Below are 20783 nucleotides of genomic sequence, written 5' to 3'. Positions count from 1 at the left end.
TGCCAGTTTTTAAGTTTTATGACAAGTCTACATGTGCGGCATTTGTCCAGATTAGGAGATTTTCTCCAAAAAACAAGATTTTTTTTTCTTTGGGGGATTTATCATGGGAGTACCTGGGAAAACCACCCATTTTAGGATAGTTTGGAAGAATCTCTGTAAGAAAGTATACTAAAGTTTTGTATTTAATTTTGGCGTGCACAACAATGTTCTAGGCGGGTTTTCTCAGTTATTAGTGTTTTTTTCATAAAAACTCTGTTTTGACAAGAAAGCAAAAGTTTTGGGCTACATTTTGACGTTTGGACGAACCTCCTAACTGTCATAGAGACCAAGATAGGAGCTGTCAAATTGGTGACATCCTTAAAAAGCTTATTTACTTGCCCTTGGTCAATATCTCGGTTATTGGTAATTTTTGAAAGAGAATTGGGTTTAGTTGAAGGAAAGCCAAATTGTGACGTTTGAACAAAACTGCTCAAAGCACAGTGGGTAGTTTGTGATTGGTTAAAAAAATCACAAACTATCAAAAGTTAAAAGCAATTTTTATTAATTTTTACGTGACAAGAGAGTAATTATTTAAACATTTACTCAATTTTTTGCACTTTAAGGTAGGATCAATCTACGCCTATGAGTTTCGTCCTTCAATTTGCCCTCGTCCGGTTCCGGAAGGGCTCGCGTCCATCTGTCAACGAAAACGACGACGTCAATCAACAATTAGTTTGTTTTGGTTTTGTTCTCTATTTGTTAGTTTTGACAAACATTTTAAAACCGTCAGAAATCCGCTGGATAAAACGAAAAACGAATTTTCCGGTGTGCGTTAAGGGCTGACAAAATAACGCGGGTCGATTTAAAGGGAACGTTTTGACAGATTGGGGGACCGCCCTTTTTAGAGGGTGCGCATAGCGCAACTGCGCAGGACACGTTCGCCGTTCGTCAACTTAGCAACTTAGATGGTTCCGTTCCCAGGCATAGCCGCCATGATGGCTTTCTGTATTACACGCTCGACATGTAAAGTTTCAAAGTTGTTTTATCGTATTTGTGACTGAGTGCGTGTAAATAATCAGGATGGGAACGTACTAAGGAACACGTATAATCGTTTAGTGCCGGACTCGGACCGTCCGGGCGGCGGTAAGGCCGCGTTTTCTTCGATTTTATGTTGGCGTGGCCGTGCGTTCCATATCGACAACAAATATGTCGAAGCAGTTATCGTTTAGGGCGAGGGCCCTTGATCCGAGCAAGCCCATGCCTGTTTATATGGCCGAGGAGTTGCCGGACCTTCCGGATTTCTCGGCAATTAATCGGGCTGTGCCCCAAATGCCCACCGGGATGCAAAAAGAGGAGGAATGTGTAAGTTGTGTTCCTTGCTGGTTAAACGACAGCTCGGCCGCCATGTTGACAAACCGCCTGGCGCCTAGCTCGACCGGCGATTCCACTTGAAAAATTCATTTTCAATCATTTTTCACAATACCACTCGACGGAAATGGTTGAATTTTCGGCCAGAATTTACAAAATTTCCATTTGGAACGCGGTTCACGAGCTGTCACAAGCCGGTTCCCAAACACTCTGGTTATGTTTGTTTTGGCTTACCCCAAACTTCAAACCTGAAAATATTCGGTTTTCTCCCTTGAATGAACATTACCGGCGTACGTTTACTCAACAGGAGCACCATTTACAACGGGCCATATGCGCGGGACTTATTATACCCACACCCGAAGTCACCGATGTGCCCCTCAAAGATTTCTATGACCGGGTTTGTCCATCAAACTACAAGCAACCACGACAGCTTATTCACATGCAACGTAAGCCGCTTTTTTTTCAGTATTTAATCCTGTTTAAATACTTTTCCCGCCAACCCTTTTGTTTATAAACATGTTGGTTGTCATGGCAACACTATAAGCCATGAATTGGTAGGGTTGGTTTAACTAAGTCCCAGTTAAATTTAGTAGTATTAGTTAATCCGCTACCTGGAAATTGTTTTTATCTAAATTGCTTTAAAAATAGTAATCAAATGTTTTTCTGCTAAATCCCTGTATTAAGGAAGGTGATACGGTTACAGGGTTAGTTTTATTTTTAGTGATGATTTTACAGGTTAGGTAAAATTAAAATCAAATTATATTATTTAAAAACCAAAAAAATTAAAAAACTTGAACTTAATATGATTAACTGCTTTGAGAGTTTAAGAAGTACTCTCACTATTTTAATGTGTCAATTTTTGCTCCAGTTAATTGGACAGTGTTGCCAAACATGCAATTTGGTAATTTATGAAGTTTTGGCAACACTACCACAGAGCACTTTATGCAAAACTTAACGAAATTTTGTGTGTACTAAAGCCTTCACCATGGAACAAGAAATCCCCGACTACGACATGGACTCGGACGATGAGCGCTGGCTGCAGGCCCAAAAACCCCGCCTGGACATCACCCCCTTGAAAGTAAGAGACTGAGGATGCTCAATTATTTCATACTTTAACCGTTTTCCGTCCTAGTTTGAGGAAATGATGGACCGTTTGGAGAAGAGCAGCGGCCAAACGGTGGTCACATTGGCCGAGGCCAAAGCTCTGCTAAAAGAGGACGACGAGTTGACGATCGCGGTTTTCGACTATTGGCTGAACAAAAGGCTCAAGACTGTAAGTTCTGCAGAAAAATTGTCCAAAGTTGAATTTCAGTTCGCTTTCCAGTGCTTCAAAAACAAAAATCTTCAGATCATTTCCATGTTTAGGAAATGACCAATTTTAGACAGAAAATACACTTTTTATGCTTGAATTGTGATTTACACAAGTTAGAGTTACCATCGAGCTATGAAACAGTCAAAAAATATATCTGAGATTATAATCTCTCTCTAAACTATTAAAATTTTCCTATTTAACGCGTGGCTTGATACGTTCTGCAAATGTTTGCACAGGGTTGTCACATCTGTCAACTTAACTTACCCAGTCAAAATAAGAAAAAATTTGGTAGCCTCTAGAACCCGCTAACTGTCAAAATACTCAAATTACAACTGTCAATGTGGACAAAATCTTTGCGCGGCGTTGAAGTCAAAATTGTGACATAATATGACAGTTTTGACAAAACACTGTTTCGGTGGGTTAAAAGAGAATTTAACCGCCCACAATCTGTCCAAAACTAGAACCTTGTAACTGTCAAAATAACGGAGTTACCAGCTGTCAGAATGGATCAAGTCTAGATTTAATGTAAATTGTTTTAACGTTGCCTTATTTGTCAAATTATCGCGTTATTTGACATTTTTGGTATAAACACTATTTTGGTGGGTTAAAAGAGAATTTAACCGCCCACAATCTGTCCAAAACTAGAACCTTGTAACTGTCAAAATAACGGAGTTACCAGCTGTCAAAATGGATCAAGTCTAGATTTGATGTAAATTGCTTCTACGTTGTCTTATTTGTCAAATTGTCATGCTATTTGACAAAAACACTATTTCGATAGGTTAAAAGAGAATTTAACGGACTACAATCTGTCCAAAACTAGAACTTTATAACTGTCAAAACAACGGAGTTACCAGCTGTCAAAATGGATCAAGTCTAGAACTAGAAATAAATGACATTTTTTCTTTTCTACAACGTGGCATAAATCAGATAGTGCGGGGTTGCCAGATTCATCAACTCAATTTCTCCAGTCGAAATAAAAGAATCCCCAAACTGTCGGTGTTTTTTTTAAAATGACAGGTGTCGTTATTTGACTCGTCCTAACCTGGGCACTATGACAGCTAGAAGGTTCGTTCACACGTCGAAATGTAGCTCGTTATTTTGGCTTTTTTTCAACTGTACACAATTTTCTTTCAAAAATCACAGATAACCGAGTTATTTCCCATGAAATACAACAGTGTAACTGTACTAGAAATACTAAACGCGTCACAATTTGACAGCTCCTAACTGGGTCCCTATGACAGTTAGAAGGTTCGTTCAGTCAAAATGTGTCTCGTAATTTCAGCTTTTATTTATCTTAAAGTCAAAGTCAAAGTTTTATTGAAGTTGTCACAATTTGACAGTTCCTAGCTTGGTTCCTGTGACAGTGAGGTCACACACATCACTTCACTTTTTTCGTTTAGTCCTTCTCAGGAGAAATCTCCCAAATGAAGTATTCCCAAAAAATACTCCCTAAGAAAAATAAAACCCTTTTTTTTTCTATTTGGCAACTCTGTGGTGTTTACATGGCAGTGTTGCAGGATGTCTCAAAAGTTTTGTTGTATTTTTCCAAAAACAATACAAAATCAATTATTAGGGAGTTCTGAGAGTGGTTCTAGTCTATTAAACCTAAATGAATACTTGGGGAGATTTTTCAATGTTGTCAACTTGTTGTGGTGTTGGATGAATGCATAAAACCCTTTTTACGGCACAAGTTGCGTAACTAACTATTACAATATGTTGACAGCAACATCCGTTGATTCTGACGGTGCGTACAGAGCATCGATCGGGTCAGGCGGCCAACAATCCGTACCTGGCGTTCCGTAGACGTACCGAGAAAATGCAGACGCGGAAAAATCGGAAAAACGACGAGGTGTCCTACGAGAAAATGTTAAAGTTGCGCAGAGACCTGGTGCGCGCCGTGACGCTCCTGGAGCTGGTCAAGAGACGGGAGAAGTGCAAACGGGAATTCGTCCATCTGACCGTCGAAGTGTTCGAGAAACGGTATCAGTCGCGCGATTTTAGCGGCGCCGTCGTGGCGGAGGCGGCAGCGTCGAAGGCGGCGTCTGCCTCGCCCCGTCCCGCCTTCACGCCCATCTTTCACAATCATAACCAGAGCTGGGCGGACGCCGTGGCCACGCAGGTACAGGCGGCCGTGCAGCAGCACCACAGCAAGGCTTCGATTAAGGATGACGTAAGTTTTGTCCGGTGGTAACAGAAAAAGTTGTTAAAACAGTTGAATGGGCCTATCCCACATATCATAAATTTTTGTTTTAATGACTGGAATCGAAAGAATAGGATCAAAAAACTAATTTTTCATATTCTTGAGGAAAAAATTATGGTCGTAAATGTTCCTACATTAGTTTGAATTTGTCCATTAAATTTAAAAGATCTGTTTTGGCGCGCATGTGACGTACGTAATTCTGGGCGATTTTATTGGCTGTTGCACGCCACCTGTTTCACTTTTTGTCGCTGATTGGTTGATAGTGTAGTACGTCACCGGCGGCGGGCGTTTTAAACATGAGATTAATGTAGTTTTTATCATCATTTTTTTTCTATTTAGACTTAATATTTTCGAAAACAAAAAAATACGGGTATAATATTTTCAATCCGTCTTTGTAGTTATGAAATAAAAAAAAATTGTGGGACAGGCCCATTACACAACAGGAACTTATTTTTGTCGGAATTTACAATCCTGTTTAATCAATGTTTTCCTCAGAAATTAGTAACAAATAAAAGCAGAAATAAGTGCAAAACATTATACAAATCGGTTGAATTAAATGAGTGCAAGAAAAAACTAGATTTGCTACTTCAGCTGTCAAGACATGATATAAGATTTAAACCTCAGTATATCACTGTAAAATAGGAATATGACAACATTTTATTAAAATCAAGAGGGGATAGTTATAAAAAAACAAATAGAATCTTCTGACAATAAAAATAAATGTATGTGGTCAATTTGTAATGAGATATTGGGGAAAACTCAGTGTTGGCTTGAGACTGATATAGCGGGTGATCCTTGTGTTATAGCAAATTAATTTAATGACAAATTCTTGTCGTTGGTCCCTGATATATTGGAAACTATGCAGCACACGGAGTTTAGTTGTAATATAATCCCCAATAGTGAATCATTTCACTTCAATCACTGAAGAGGAAGTGTGTGATTTTTCAGCAAAATTAAAAAACAAAATAACAAGTGGTATAGATGAGATTCCTGCAAGTATAGTTAAATTGGTACTATCACATACAGGGTGGTCCAGTTTTAAATGTCAATAATTCACCAATCCATAGCCAATTAAAAAATAAGTTGACATTCATTATGTCATTTTCCTGAAAAGTGCTTCCTAAGGAAAATACAGTCCTTCAAATTTCTGTTTAAAAAATCGTGTTTTTTTTTGTCATAATTGTCAGACCGTTGGAGCAATATTGATCAAATTTGGAACAAGCACTTTATTACACGTTATTACGGTCAAAGACCCAAAACTAACCCAACCCAACTTAAAAATTGTCTTGGAAACGGAAAATTCACTTAAGAAGTTTAAAAAATATTATTGTAGCCAGTTTTCATAGTTTCCAGACAAACTAAAAGACTTAGTAGTTTTGAAAATTGAATTAGAAAAGATACAAATTTCAGAAGCTTAAAAATTGTGTAACCAGTTTTCATGCAAATCGAGAGACTTTAATACTAAAAATTGACTTGTAGACATAAAAACTACTTTTTCAAGAACTTGTTACTACAAATTGATACATTTAAACCTTAAAAATTGACTTGAACTCCAAAATGTGACTGAACTAATGAAAAGTGACATCAGAAGCTTAAAATTTGCATTTGAAGTAAGTTTTCATAATTTTAAGGCAAATTTCAATATTTTAGTCTTGAAAATAGTTTTAGATGCAGGACATTGACATTAGATTCATGAAGATTGTCTTGAAAACTAACTTTTCGTGCTTTTTACTTTGCTTTTCATTTTCTTCGAATTCTGGACTGTTTTTAGTGCTTCAAAACTGCTTTCAGCTTGGAAAATCGAGTTTCAAGACTATCTTCACCAAGTTATTGACATAGCAAACTTAAAAAACAATTTTTACATTCTTCATAGACTTAAAATAGCATTCCAAGCTTTGTCACTATTAATCGACTTCTAGACACCTCAGTGCTAAAAATTCGGGTATTTCTTAATAAACTAGACTGTTTTTAGTGTTTTAAGAATGTTTTCAGTGCCTCAAATCGAGTTTCAAGACTATCTTTACAAAGTTTTTGACTTATCAGGCCTAAAAGCCAGTGTATCCACTGACCATAATCTTGAAAAGGTTATTTCAAGCTTCTTCACTATTAAATTGACTTCTACACTCATAGGTGCAATAAATTGTAGCATCTCTAAGAAATTCAGACTGTTTTTAATGCTTTTTAAGACTGAAAAATCGAGTTTAAGACTATTTCCAAAAGTCAAGTTTCTTCAGTAATAAAAGTAAAAAATTTTGGTACCAAATGCTACAATAATAGTCTTGAGAACTAATTTTTAGAAATAAAATAGTCCGAAAATTTAATTTACTTCTAGACTTGTTGTCCAGTCCAGAAAATTGAGTTGTACACCAATTAAAGTCTTGAAAATATACTTTTGGACTCTCTTTAGTCCTAGTAAAGTCAGTTCTAGCTTTAAAAGTAAACTTTTATACTATTTTTAGTAGTAAAAAATGAGTTTCATGCACAATACAATCTTTGTCTTGATTTCAGGACTTTTTTTAGTTCTTGAGTGCCAGTTTCAGACACTCAACCAGGATGGCAGTCTGAGAAAGCAAATCATAAGACCATTCCTAGTAGTAAAAAAGTTTTTAGACTATTCAGTACAAATTTGGACTTTCACAAGTCTTGAATGTTCAGTTTTAAACTGTAAAACGATTTTTTAAATTGAAATTTGGAGGACTGTATCTTCCTTAGGAAACGTTTTTCAGAAAAATTACATAATGCAAGTCAACTTATTTTTTGATTAGCTATCAAATGGTGAATTATTGACACTTAAAACTGGACCACCCGGTATATCCAAGCCACTAACATACTTAATAAATAAAAGTTTCAAGCAGGGATGCTTTCCAGATCAGTTGAAAATTGCTCAAGTTAAACCGATTTATAAGAAAGGTGATAAAAATGAAATAGCAAATTACAGGCCAATAAGCATCCTTCCAGCATTTTCAAAGATTTTTGAATTGGTTTTATACACACAGCTAACCGATTTTTTTATAATGTGCGACCTCTTCAGTGGTTATCAACATGGCTACATTGCCGGAAGATCAGTACAAACAGCAATTTTTCAGTTTACAAGTCATATCCTTGAACACATAGAAAACCATAAACTAGGAATAGATATATTTTTAGACTCATCTAAGGCTTATGATTGTGTAGTTAAAGAACTATTGTTAAAAAAAATTAGAACTCTATAGAGTTAGAAGTAAGGCCCTAAGATTGTTTGATTCTTACTTATCTCATAGGAAACAACAGGTTAAACTATTTAGGGACAGCAAGCCATACACAAAATCAAATATAAAAAAAAATCAACATGGAATAGCCCAGGGCAGTATTCTGGGGCCACTACTCTTTGTAATTTACATGAACGATCTGAATTCTATAGCAAAAGAAAATGAAAAAATCGTCAACTTTGCAGACGACACAAATTTACTTGTAGGTCAACAGGAAATCAGCACTTTAATTTAGTCTGGAAAAGATCTGTTTATTAGGACCTCTAAGTGGTTTAAAAAACATAAATTAGCTTTAAATATGGAAAAAACAAGTGTGATTATTTTTTCAACAAAACAAGGTACATTTGAGAAACCTAATGAAATACACCTTCTCACTGACAGGAGCCAATTACTAGCCAAGAACACAAAATTTTTGGGAGTGCAGATTGATGAATTTCTAGATTGGTCTGATCACATAAATGTTCTGCTAGGCAGGTTAAACTCAATTTGCTATGGAATTCGAATTGTCTCCGGGTATCTGAACCTGGCGGCCCTTAAAATATTGTACTTTGCCAACTTTGAATCGATTATGAAGTATGTTTTGGGGTAGAAATACTTCAATACAGAATGTATTTGTAATTCAAAAAAGGGCAATTAGATTCATGTTCAAAATGAAATACAAAGATTCATGTAGATCCATCTTTAAAAAAAAATAAAATAATGACAGTTTATGCAATTTATATATGTGAGTGTCATCTTTCTTAAAAAGAACCAAAACCTATTTAACATCAAAGTCAATCATACATACAACACAAGACAAAAAGATGTAAACTGTCCAAAACATAGATTAACACTCACTGAGAGGAATGCAAAATATATGTGTATTCGCCTATTTAACAACCTACCAGACAGGCTGAAAACATTAAGGGACAAAAGTTTCAAAAAAGAAGTAAAAAATTTACTAATTGAATTAGAACCCTACACTATAGAGGATTATTTTGTTACATAAAGATTGGTTATTCTCTGAAATCTGTATTTAGGGAAAAATCGCTGAAAATGTATATAAGTATCTTTAAGGACTACATAGTTCATAGTTTTTCCTTTGTATTAGTTGATAATGTACATTGTACTCTATCCTAATCACAATTCGAAATAAAGATTGTTATTATTATTATTATTATTAAACAGGGTATAAGCAGACGAGAGAAACGCCAGTACAAAAAACGGAAACACAAAGCGTTGGGTGGTCGGGCAGGTGGCATTGACGGACTGTCCTCGGACGAGGAAAGCTCGGCAGGGGGCGCTCCTCTCCGCGGCGCCGCCTCCACCGAACCGGACGAGCAGGAAGACGACGGACCGTTTGCTTTCCGGCGTAACCGGCTCTGCTCTTACCACAAGGTCGGTATCCGCCAATCAACGTTTCAGGGCCTCGTCCATTATTTTAACACGTTCACGTGTGTCTTCTGAGCAGCCCGTGGCCGAGCCGGGCAGTTGGCCGTGGGAGGGCGCCGTCCCCGACAAGCGTTTCCGGTTCACGTTGACGTCACTGTCCAACCGGAAATGCGTTGGATTCGCGAGGCGTCGAGTTGGCCGTGGTGGCCGCATAATTCTCGATCGGGTCGGCACTGATCACGACGATTTTTGGAGGGGGTAAGCTCTATATGACAAATCACACTGGTTTTAATACATTTCTTTTAGTTTGGACTTTTCGATCATCGAACCGAAACAGGAAAAACCGGTCGATGACTTGTTGAGTGAGCGATTGAAAAACGAATCGTCCGCTCTGCTACGGACAGAGAACAGCACTAGTACCTATAATAAATTCAGCGCCGTGTCCGCGCAGGCGTCGAATAGTGATAGCGGTTTCGGTAGTGACCTGTACGGCAGTGCCTCCGCGTTTAGTGATCGTGTGAAACGAGAATGGAAACCTGATCCGGCGGACGTGGTCAAAACGGAAGGACCTGACAGGACAGACGAGGAAGAAAGTATCGAGTTTTTGCGAGCGTTACGGAGGGATTGGTAAGCTATTTGGGCACTACTCTAAAATGTGTGAGGTAAATAGTCGAAGCTAATGAATGGAGCTATCACGTGACGTTGACTGGACCAGGCTAAGTTGTACAGTTTGAGCGTTAGAGGGCGTCAAAGTTGACTTTAGTTTTTCTTGAATATCTCGAAAACGGTTTAAGTTGGAAGGTTTGAAATTTTTACTATGGTTGTACCACAGTAACTTTTTTACTACTAGGAATGGTCTTATGATTCGCTTTCTCAGACTGCCATCCTGGTTGAGTGTCTGAAACTGGCATTCAAGAACTAAAAAAAGTCCGGAAATCAAGACAAAGATTGTATTGTGCATGAAACTCATTTTTTACTACTAAAAATAATATAAAAGTTGTCTTTTAATGCTAGAACTGACTTTACTAGGACTAAAGAGAGTCCAAAAGTATATTTTCAAGACTTTAATTGGTGTACAACAGTACAACTCAATTTTCTGGACTGGACAACAAGTCTAGAAGTAAATTAAATTTTCGGACTATTTTATTTCTAAAAATTAGTTCTCAAGACTATTATTGTAGCATTTGGTACCAAAATTTTTTACTTTTATTACTGAAGAAACTTGACTTTTGGAAATAGTCTTAAACTCGATTTTTCAGTTTTAAAAAGCACTAAAAACAGTCTGAATTTCTTAGAGGTGCTACAATTTATTGCACCTATGAGTGTAGAAGTCAATTTAATAGTGAAGACGCTTGAAATAACATTTTCAAGACTATGGTCAGTGGACAGTGGTTTTAGGCCTGATAAGTCAAAAACTTTGTAAAGATAGTTTTGAAACTCGATTTGAGGCACTGAAAACAGCCTTAAAAAACTAAAAACAATCTAGTTTATTAAGAAATACCCGAATTTTTAGCACTGAGGTGTCTAGAAGTCGATTTAATAGTGACAAAGCTTAGAATGCCATTTTAAGTCTATGAAGAATGTAAAAATTGTTTTTTAAGTTTGCTATGTCAATAACTTGGTGAAGATAGTTTTGAAACTCGATTTTCCAAGCTGAAAGCAGTTTTGAAGCCCTAAAAATAGTCCAGAATTCGAAGAAAATGAAAAGCAAAGTAAAAAGCACGAAAATTTCGTTTTCAAGACCAATTTCAAGAATCTAATGTCAATGTCCTGCATCTAAGACTATTTTCAAGACAAATATTGAAATTTGTCTTCAAATTATGAAAACTTACTTCAAATGCAAATTTTAAGCTTCTGATATCACTTTTCATTAGTTCAGTCACATTTTGGGGTTCAAGTCAATTTTTAAGGTTTAAATGTATGAATTTGTTGTAACAAATTTTTGAAAAAGTAGTTTTTATGTCTACAAGTCAATTTTCAGTATTAAAGTCACACGATTTGCATGAAAACTGGTTACAAACCCAATTTTTGAGCTTCTGAAATTTTTATCTTTTCTAATTCAATTTTCAAAACTAAAGTCTTGTAGTTTGTCTGGAAACTATGAAAACTGGCTACAATAATATTTTTTAAACTTCTTAAGTGAATTTTCCGTTTCCAAGACACTTTTTTAGTTGGGATAGGTTAGTTTTGGGTCTATGACCGTAATAAAGTGCTTGTTCCAAATTTGATCAATATTGTTCCAAAGGTCTGACAGTTATGACAAAAAAAATGATTTTTTAAACAGAAATTTAAAGGACTGTATTTTCCTTAGGACGCACTTTTCAGGAAAATGACATAATGAATGTCAACTTATTTTTTAATTGGCTATGGATTGGTGAATTATTGACATTTAAAACTGGACCACCCTGTATAAACCCATGGATTTTTCCAGTAATTTTTTGAATTTCAAAAATTGTCCTTGACTGCCTTAATTAGTTTAGGATAATGGTAAAAATGTGACGTCAAGTGTCATTTGTCAAAATGTAATTTTTTTAATTATGCCACACCCTAAAAACTGTCAAAATTCTCGTAACTCCGAAACCGTGTCACTTAGAGCAAAATGGACGTCAGATTCGTGTTCTCCAGTTTGAAGTTAGTAAAAAAAAGTCACTTTGATTAACCAAAATTCAATATGGCCGCTGTTAGTATAGTAAGCCCGAAAATACCAAATTTGAGACAGCATTTTGTGCACTTTTCCAAAAAATCGTCCAGAACTAGCTTATTTCAAATATTCTGTATAGACACACTATAAGACAAAAGAAGGCTAATGAATGGAGCTATCACGTGATGTTGAGCGGGTACCGTTTGAGCGTTAGAGGGCGTGAAAGTTGACTTTAGTTTTTCTTGAATATTTCGAAAACGGTTTAAGTTAGAAGGTTTAAAATTTTTTTACTATGGTTGGACCACAGTAAAACGCAACTTTTAGAACATATACACTTTTTTCCAAAAACGTACCGTTTGACCTTGAAAAATAAAAAACTAAAAATTTCTAAAAGGATGGTATCAACCCATGGATTTTTCCAGTAAATTTTTGAATTTCAAAAATTGTCCTTGACTGCCTTAATTAGTTTAGGATAATGGTAAAAATATGACGTCAAGTGTCATTTGTCAAAATGTTATTTCGTAATTGTGCCACACCCTAAAAACTGTCAAAATTCTCATAACTCCGAAACCGTGTCACTTAGAGCAAAATGGACGTCAGATTCGTGTTCCTCAGTTTGAAATTAGTAAAGAAAGGTTACTTTGATTAACCAAAATTCAATATGGCCGAAATTTAATGAGGATTCCAAAAATGTGCTTAAAACAGTCATTTTCTCACTCCAAGTGGGTTTCACAGACGGTTTTGTCCCTGACTGTCTTTATGAAATTGCGTTTCTGGCAGTTCAAATTTTGACACCGCTTCTCTTCCTGACTGTACCAAATTTTGTACCATTTTTTCAGGTTCTTGGGTAGGAAATTTAATGAGGATTCCAAAAATGAGCTTAAAAGAGTCATTTTCTCACTCCAAGTGGGTTTCACAGTTGATTTTCTCCCTGACTGTATTTCAAACCGTGTTTTTGGCAGTTCAAATTTTGACACCTCTTTTCTCCCTGACTGTACCAAATTTTGTACCATTTTTTCAGGTTGTTGGATAGGAAATTTAATAAGGATTCCAAAAATGAGCTTAAAAGAGTCATTTTCTCACTCCAAGTGGGTTTCACAGTTGATTTTGTCTCTGACTGTCTTTTGTCAAAATGTAATTTGTTAATTGTGCACACCATAAAAACTGTCAAAATTCTCATCACTTCAAAGACATCTCCGAAACCGTGTCACTTAAAGCAAAATGGACGTCAGATTCGTGTTCTCCAGTTTGAAATTAGTAAAGAAAGGTCACTTTGATTAACCAAAATTCAATATGGCCGCTGTTAGTGTAGTAAGACCAAAACTACCAAATTTGAGTCATTTTGTGCACTTTTCCAAAAAATCGAGCTTATTTCAAATATTCTGTATACACACCATATAACAAAAGACGGCTAATGAATGGAGCTATCACGTGATGTTGAGCGGGCACGGCTAAGTTGTACCGTTTGAGCGTTAGAGGGCGTGAAAGTTGACTCTAGTTTTTCCTTGTATTTCTTAAATATCTCGTGAACGGTTTGAAATTTTTTTAATTTGAAATTTGAATTTCAGGTTGCACTTCAGGCCGAAAACACCGCCGCCCGATTACGAGCCGCCCTGTCATCTGTTGCCGCCCGACGAGTTACCGTTCGCAAACGACGCGTTGCCCTCGTTCCAAATGGAAATTGAACCGCTCGAACCGTTGGGCGGCTCGGTTCTGCTCGATCACTCGCCCTTCGTCACCGACATGTTCGAACTGGACCGTCGATGGCCGGAAACGAGCCAATCGCATTTCGGACCGCAAGATCCGATCTTCGAGCCGGACGAGGAGGAAACCGTCGAAGACGAGCAGGACGAGCACAGCTGGAAAAGGGTGGGAGTGTCCAGTTTTACGCTTACCGATGCTGGTGGGGAGGCTACGTCGTCCTGTGCACGACGGGACAGTAGCGACGAGACTAGTTTGGACGGTGGGAAGGAGAGTTGCGGTAATACTGAGCTAAGCAACGGTTTGCTCAGCACTCAAATCGGATTTACCGCAACGGATGGTAAGTTTCGGTTCAAACTCAAAAACCTTAATAATAAGGGAGAATTTAGTGTCCAGTATGGTTCGTGCGCGTAACAACAAACTCCAACCTTACGCTTACGGCAACACGCATGGCAACGCCGCCGCCACCGGTACGCTAAGTTTACTCACGCCCCAACAAACTGTTACGCTTAATAGTCATAGGTGAGTCCGATTTGGTTTATATTATTGAATTTTTCCATAAATCAACCCGTTCCAGTGCCAATAACATCTTAGAATTTCCACTAACGGCCGCTGTCGACGTGGCGGTCGATTCGGCGGCGTTGCCGGCTCAAAGTGGCACCACCCCCACCCCAAAACCAGGCCCCGTCCGCAACAACAAAAACAACAGTCTGGCCATGGAAGTGACGTGATGCCTCGTCCGTGCCGGGCTCATGGGTTAAGCTCGGCGATTCGATTGGTCACAGTAAGTGCGCCGGCGCTTTTCATTTGTTATTTGGCTGGCGGCCAGTTAGTGTTTGATTTGATGCCGACGGCGGAAGAGTAAAGGGAGGAGTGATTTTTTGTGTGACGTAGTTTGACAGATAATTTCTCATAATCCATTATGTCAAAAGGTTTTTTTTTGTGTAGTGCTGTTTATTTACAAAAATGGAGGAACAAAACTACTTGTCAGTTTGCCGGATGTGACGTAATTTGATTACAAGAAACCAATCATGACGTCATATCCGTTTATGAAGGTTTGTCAAGAACATAGTCAAGAGCTAAAGTGATTCAAGGTGTCTTTAACCCTAAAATAGATCTTGAATCACTTTTGCATTAATTCCTTCATTCCATATAAAGTTTTGATTACTGAAACACTGTAAACCTACTGAAATGAAATTAGTGACAAAAACTACAAAGTTGCTAAATTTTTAATGGAACACCCTGTAGATTTTGTTGATTAATTGACCTATTTCTTCTGATTCCAAAAATATTAATATTAATATAACAGTTTTCAAGTTATAGAAAGTAAAAATTGTATTTTGTGAACGCACTCGATTTGTATTTCCATCCAGCGTGCCGAGCAAACGTGACGTCACGAACTAAACAAAACTCTACATTGGCCAACTGTCAAATTACGTCACAGTGACGTTAAAAATGATGATTATTCATGGCAACTGTGATTTTGACAATTCAATTCCAACTTTTAGGGTCTCCCGACTGGTTTTTACTTAATTTAAACTTTTCACAGCGTCACGTGACTGTTTGTCGCATTAACAAACTTTTGTCACACTTTACCTTCTCTCTTTACCGATCTCTCTGTCTCGCACATTGAAAGCACTCGCGTACCCTCTCACTTCGTACGAAACTCGATACGCTTTGGTAGTTGATGTGTTCATAACGTTCTCGCAACCGTCTTCGTTTGTTTTAATTTTTAGTGATATTAGATAGGTCTGATGAAGGTTCAATCGACGACGAAACGTTGCTATATTTTCCTCCGTTTTTTTTTTTTAACGGTAATTTGAATTTAAAAAAATTGCGCTTGGAGGGTTGTTGGGCGCGCCCCCTGCCGAACAAAAACAAATAGTGATATAACTACTACTATTACAAAGTAACTTATTATGATTTAGTCCCAATTTTTGTAACATATAACCTGTATGATAGTGCTTGTACATACTAGTTTGATAAGACGTACTAGTTGGTTAAGAAAAGAAGAAAATTCATTGAAAAGGCTGTTGAAACACTATTTTTAGTAGTAACTTATTGTTTTTCTATTCCGAACGAAAAAAGTTGATTAACACGTGACTTTTATCCTTGTTCTGTAATTTTGCTTTAAATCGGGCCTGCGGTATTACGACCTTTCGTAGAGTGGTACAACCAATGAATTCCCTTCCAGTTTGTCAGGGTTGAATTCATTGACTTTCAATGCTCAATCTAGGCAACCAGACCCGCACTTCTATAGTGAAAATCAAAGTAAAACGTGATGACGTAACTTGTTTTGTTCACAGTTGCGTCATTGCATTTTAGTGTAATTATTTGGTACTTACGTCGATGCTTTTGTTTCTAGTCAGTTTTTTTTGGGCTACAGCCCTCCCCCCCCTCATCCATATCTGATTTCAGTTTCACTTTTGCGCTAATCGTTCGATAAATATTAATTATAAAATAGTTAATAATTGTAACACACACACACACAAGAGAACTACTAATGCGATAATTCTTCATACGGGTCTACTATTTTATTATTAAAAAAAAAAAATGAACACGTAAATTGACGTTGTTAGAGTCGCGGCGATTGCGCCGTCGCTTTTCGTAAGTACGTAAAATATTAGCAAATCTTAAATGTGAATAATTTTGTAAATAACTTGCTAGGTATGTGTAAGAAATTTAAGAAAAAAAGAAATAAAGATGCTCGCGCGAGGTCGTCAAACCGCGGCCTCGTTTAAAACCGACTAGTGCATTTCATTTTAACTGTCAAGCGGCAACACTGCTTTTTTCACTCACACTGTTACTAGCGCTCGATCTTCTCTTCTTTAAGTTCGGTCGGGCGGTAGAGTTCGAATCAGCTAAGAAAAGGCCACAGGCGTCATCAAACGATGATGTCACGATCTCTGTACGTCTCGCTTTAAATATTGCTGCTCTCGTTACTTTCCAAGTTGTTGCAGCCAGTCAGTGGCGTGCTATTATTTTATCAGTAAAATGAAACATTTTCGTCGTTTTTAATAAAGAAAATAAAAGACAACAAGTTTTTTAAAGGAATGGAAACTCCTTCTGCTTCTTTCTTCATAAATTGTAAGACGTTACTGACGATTTCACGGCCTTGGCTGTATATGATAACACCTTTCTTTCCAACCTTTTTGAAAGACATTTTGACAAAATAACGTTTTTTATTCATAACACTATGTGAACTTCAACTGCGACCATCAACAATACAACCAAAACACCAGACTAAAACGGAACCTAACCTAACCCCCTAAGTCTCCCTGTCCGCCACTACATTTTTTTAAACTTGGCAACACCGTTTAGAGTGCCGGCTAGTAAAAGCATATAAAAAGGTCCAAATGTACCTGGCCGCTGCCGCATCTGTTTTAATTGTGTCCAAGTAAAAACCGTACTACGTTGCCAAGTGGCTTTTTGACCGCTTAACAATATATTTTCGGGAATATTTTAATAGGACGCCTCTGATTATATCTAATGCGACGGCAACTGTAGAAGGAGAAAGAAATAGTTTTAAAAACTGCGTCATTGATGATGCGGTGGCCTTTTCTCATCTGATTCGAGCTCTAGCCTTATCCAATGTCAAATAGTCTTGAATAGTGTTTTTAAGCGCCTGATCTTCTAGGGCGCAACTTTCAAGCACCAGACGTTTCAATCCTCTCTCCGTTTGTCCTGTCAGGACTTTTAACAGCAGTTCCAAACTAGGTTTGCTCAGGTGATTATCTAAAATTGAATATCTTCAATCATCTTCAAAGTTTTCGTTTCCACTAGAAGGTACAGGATAAATTTAGTGTTTCCAAAGAGTAGTTGCCTTTACAGACCACTTCTCCATCTTGTTGCATTGAATCCTGATTGGTGAACGGGTGTTGGTTAAGCCAAATTTCAGTCGCAGATAATTTAGCTAGAGTGGTTAATTTTGTTAATAGTAAAACGTAACAGAAAACAGTTTGGAAACCTTTGAGGCTGTTTGAAGCGTCATCTGGTGGTAAACTGTCGCACGACCCGTCACTCAGCTGCAACATCTAAACTGTCGTCTTGACCTGTCAAAAGTGTCACCAACTCACCTTTTGTTGCAATCTGTAGTAGTCAAACCGGATTCGGCGCCTCACTGCCAACTCCTCCCGGTTCAGTGTAAAGGGTAGAAAAGACGAGGCTAACATTTCGACTCCCTTATCGGTTATTTTGCAGTCGGTTAGGTTGAGTGAGCGTAACGTTCTGTCGCAACGCAAAATGGCGGCCAAGTGGTGACACCCCTCGTCAAAAACCGGATTCAAGGACAAGTCAAGGTGGATCAACGTTGCCGCTTCTCTCCTCACTCCCAAATTAGCGTATTCCAATGCAATTTGCTTTAATTCCTGATGGTCGATATTACACAATTTAAGGGAAAGCACTTTAAGACCGCAACCGATTAAACGGTAAAAGTTTCGACCGGGGTTCCCTACAAGACTTAGCAGTTTAACAGTTTTAGTCATCTTCAGGGTGTCCTCCAGGAGGTTTATATGATCGCTGGTTAAGTTGCAGTAATCTAAAATCAAGGAAAACAGGTGGGGAAAGTCCACAACAACCTGATTTAGTGCCAGAAAAAGTGACGCAGATTTGCAGACTAAATATTTCAGTTTGTACTGCGCGTCGTAGTAGGCGCAGCCCGATATTTGCTGGATTTTTGGTTCTAGTGGAACAAAATGGCCGTCCGCAGTTAGCACGAAACTGCACAGATTAGAATCGCAACGCTGGGTGAACTTGTTGTAATCAGTTTCACTGTCAATTTGCTGTGAAAGTTTTAAATGTAACACACACGTCAAATTGATGCGTGTAAGTTTTACCTCCACGTTAGGCTCCAAGCTGCCGCGTTTCTTTTTAGAGGAAATACTACTCATTTTCTCTTTGGAACACCCCGACATTTTGATTTTTTAACGGTGACACTGACAGGTAATTTTTTTTTAAAGACACAGTTGCCAACTCTACAAGATATATTTCAACAACTTATTAGAACAAATTAAACTTTTATTAAACAAACGACTAAACAAAAGTTTCTCTTAAATAATACTGTCCAACACAAGGGTGACTTTAAAATGACAGTCGCCGTCAACATCAACGTAACCAGTGTCGGAGTGAACAAAACTGTCCCAAGGGATAAAATCCCATACGGTTTGACTGCAAAAATGTTCGTCGACAAAATGGCGCACTACCGGGGACTGATCTGGCCGCACTTTTTCCAGTTCCAACGTTACTTTAACGCAACAAGGATCGTAATCTCTGCAACTACGCTCAAGACAAACCTTCAAATAATCACGCCCGTAATCGGAGCTTATCATTCTGCGCACTCCAAATTGCCAAACTCGTCCTGCCACTGTATAGTCAAATGGCGAAAAGTTGGTTTGTTGCTCTGTCAATGCTTTAATATTGCTGAAGCTGAACAGCAACACCGCTTTGCTGCTAGCGCCATCTAGCACCGGAAGCTGGGTTGTGTCCAGTGGGTTTTCTGACCACATCATAAATCTGCACAACGCCATGTAATTTGGTTTTTTGGACAATTCGATTTCCAATTCATCACCAGCCTCTGAAGTCTTTATGTCTTCTGAAATTGTCTTAATTGAGGTTATGTTAAGAGTTGATACTACTCACTAACTGGTAACTAAAGGTTGATGGTTCCTGGAAAAGTATAACTCAAACTTGTGCATTCGATTCAAATCCTTGCGCAAAGCGCTGTTTGAACCAAATTCCTTAAAATGTAACAGCAATTTTGGTTGGGCCGCCGTGTAACTGTAGCCGACCACCATCAAAATGTCGTTTTCCTGGTAAAAAAACTGTTCCTTTATTTCGTATAGCGTGAGATCCATCCAAAAGGCCGGTTTCGGTAGTATTACCTCTGGATGGAATTTTTTTACGTGTGCAGGAAGATAATATGTTGATTCTACAAGAAAATTCAAAATAAATTAAACGGCAACGTTGCATCAAGAAAATTTGCCAACACTGCGACTGACACTTGACAGACTTATATAATAAATTGAGGTTAGAAAGATTGTTTTGTCAAATTTGCAGTTGGAGCCCCCTAGGTGCGATGCCCCCTAAACCGCAATTCCACGATGTTAATCCGTTCCTGCAACGTTTACGGGACTTTCTGCTCGGTCGTAAGCACACGCTGGCGTTGCGTTTCCAAGATTTGTTGGCTACAAGATCGCCACCGCCTCCGGTGCTCCCCGACGGCGCCACGCACAAATTGAGCGCCAACTACTACTTTACGAGGGACGCCCGCAGAGAGGTGCAACCCCCTGAAGTGGTTGCCCCCATACCCAAACAACTGGAAGCTGGCACTGCTGCCACCGAGGTGAAGAGGATTACTCCTGGTAAAGTGTGGAATTGGGACTAGACTTCAGGTGGTGAAGAAGAGTAGTTTGTGTAAATAATAATTATATAGTAATTTAGATGCTTAAAAACGGAAGTTTCATTTTGCGCAGACAAAACTAATGAAAAGTGCTTACCTAAGTTGGTTTCACAAAAGCAACACTCTACACCAGTCGACTCAGCATGTTGTTCCTTCTCATGTAACTCCAACTCGTTGGATAGCACTTGGCAACCCTCGTAGTGATAAATGCAGGGAAATTTCACTTTGTCTGCTACCAAGTTGTACAGAGACAACGTCCCTTTTACTGGGGCAGTGCAAGAGGCTCGGCCACATTTTATTTTCTTGTCGGAAAAAACTGTAACCGGGCAAACCGACAGATATTTACTGCAAAACGAGCACGTAAGTAACTCCAGATCGGTTGGGGCCACCAAAGACATTTTTCTGAGAAAATGTTGCAGTTTAACAGAAACGCAGGAAATTTTAGCTGATAAGCCACAAAAATGAACGAAGCCAGCCTGCCAGCGCCATTTTATATACAAACCAACAAATGAAATTAGTTATCTTTGTTTGTCATATTAAATTCCTGATCTGTGTTCAAAGAGAAA

The 20783-nt window shown here is 38.1% G+C and overlaps 4 protein-coding genes across 5 annotated transcripts; 2 read left to right on the top strand and 2 right to left on the bottom strand.

The window, feature by feature from the left end:
• The first annotated feature begins 699 nt into the window (after positions 1-699).
• Positions 700-16567, top strand: E(Pc) (Enhancer of Polycomb). The gene is made up of 11 exons (XM_081980068.1): positions 700-1341; positions 1655-1793; positions 2325-2425; positions 2480-2620; positions 4383-4829; positions 9275-9484; positions 9558-9736; positions 9785-10105; positions 13688-14160; positions 14210-14342; positions 14398-16567. Exons 1-11 carry the CDS (start codon positions 1186-1188, stop codon positions 14549-14551), a joined length of 2454 nt encoding a protein of 817 aa, XP_081836194.1. The 5' UTR covers positions 700-1185; the 3' UTR covers positions 14552-16567.
• On the bottom strand, positions 16525-18790 carry LOC145729372 (uncharacterized). 2 transcript variants are annotated; one of them, XM_081980100.1, is made up of 6 exons: positions 18656-18790; positions 17897-18601; positions 17788-17845; positions 17611-17733; positions 17403-17555; positions 16525-16669 (listed from the first exon to the last, which is right to left on the bottom strand). In XM_081980100.1, the coding sequence occupies exons 1-6, from the start codon at positions 18731-18733 to the stop codon at positions 16590-16592; spliced, it is 1197 nt and encodes a 398-aa protein (XP_081836226.1). In that variant the 5' UTR covers positions 18734-18790; the 3' UTR covers positions 16525-16589. The 2 variants fall into 2 exon arrangements, with proteins under 2 accessions (XP_081836226.1, XP_081836227.1); XM_081980101.1 differs by having other exon boundaries at positions 18662-18778.
• Positions 18785-20688, bottom strand: LOC145729378 (uncharacterized). Its single transcript, XM_081980112.1, has 3 exons — positions 20315-20688; positions 19462-19746; positions 18785-19410 (listed from the first exon to the last, which is right to left on the bottom strand). The coding sequence occupies exons 1-3, from the start codon at positions 20613-20615 to the stop codon at positions 18869-18871; spliced, it is 1128 nt and encodes a 375-aa protein (XP_081836238.1). The 5' UTR covers positions 20616-20688; the 3' UTR covers positions 18785-18868.
• ND-B14.5A (NADH dehydrogenase (ubiquinone) B14.5 A subunit) lies at positions 19826-20269 on the top strand. The gene has a single exon (XM_081980129.1). The coding sequence runs from the start codon at positions 19894-19896 to the stop codon at positions 20200-20202; it is 309 nt and encodes a 102-aa protein (XP_081836255.1). The 5' UTR covers positions 19826-19893; the 3' UTR covers positions 20203-20269.
• Positions 20689-20783: the final 95 nt, after the last annotated feature.

The sequence above is a fragment of the Ips typographus genome, linkage group LG5 (genome assembly GCF_016097725.1).
Source record: "Ips typographus isolate SLU linkage group LG5, UJ_Ityp_2.0, whole genome shotgun sequence".
Classification (NCBI taxonomy): domain Eukaryota; kingdom Metazoa; phylum Arthropoda; class Insecta; order Coleoptera; family Curculionidae; genus Ips; species Ips typographus.
Note: the sequence above shows the minus strand (reverse complement) of the source record. Positions and strands in the feature narration are given on the sequence as shown.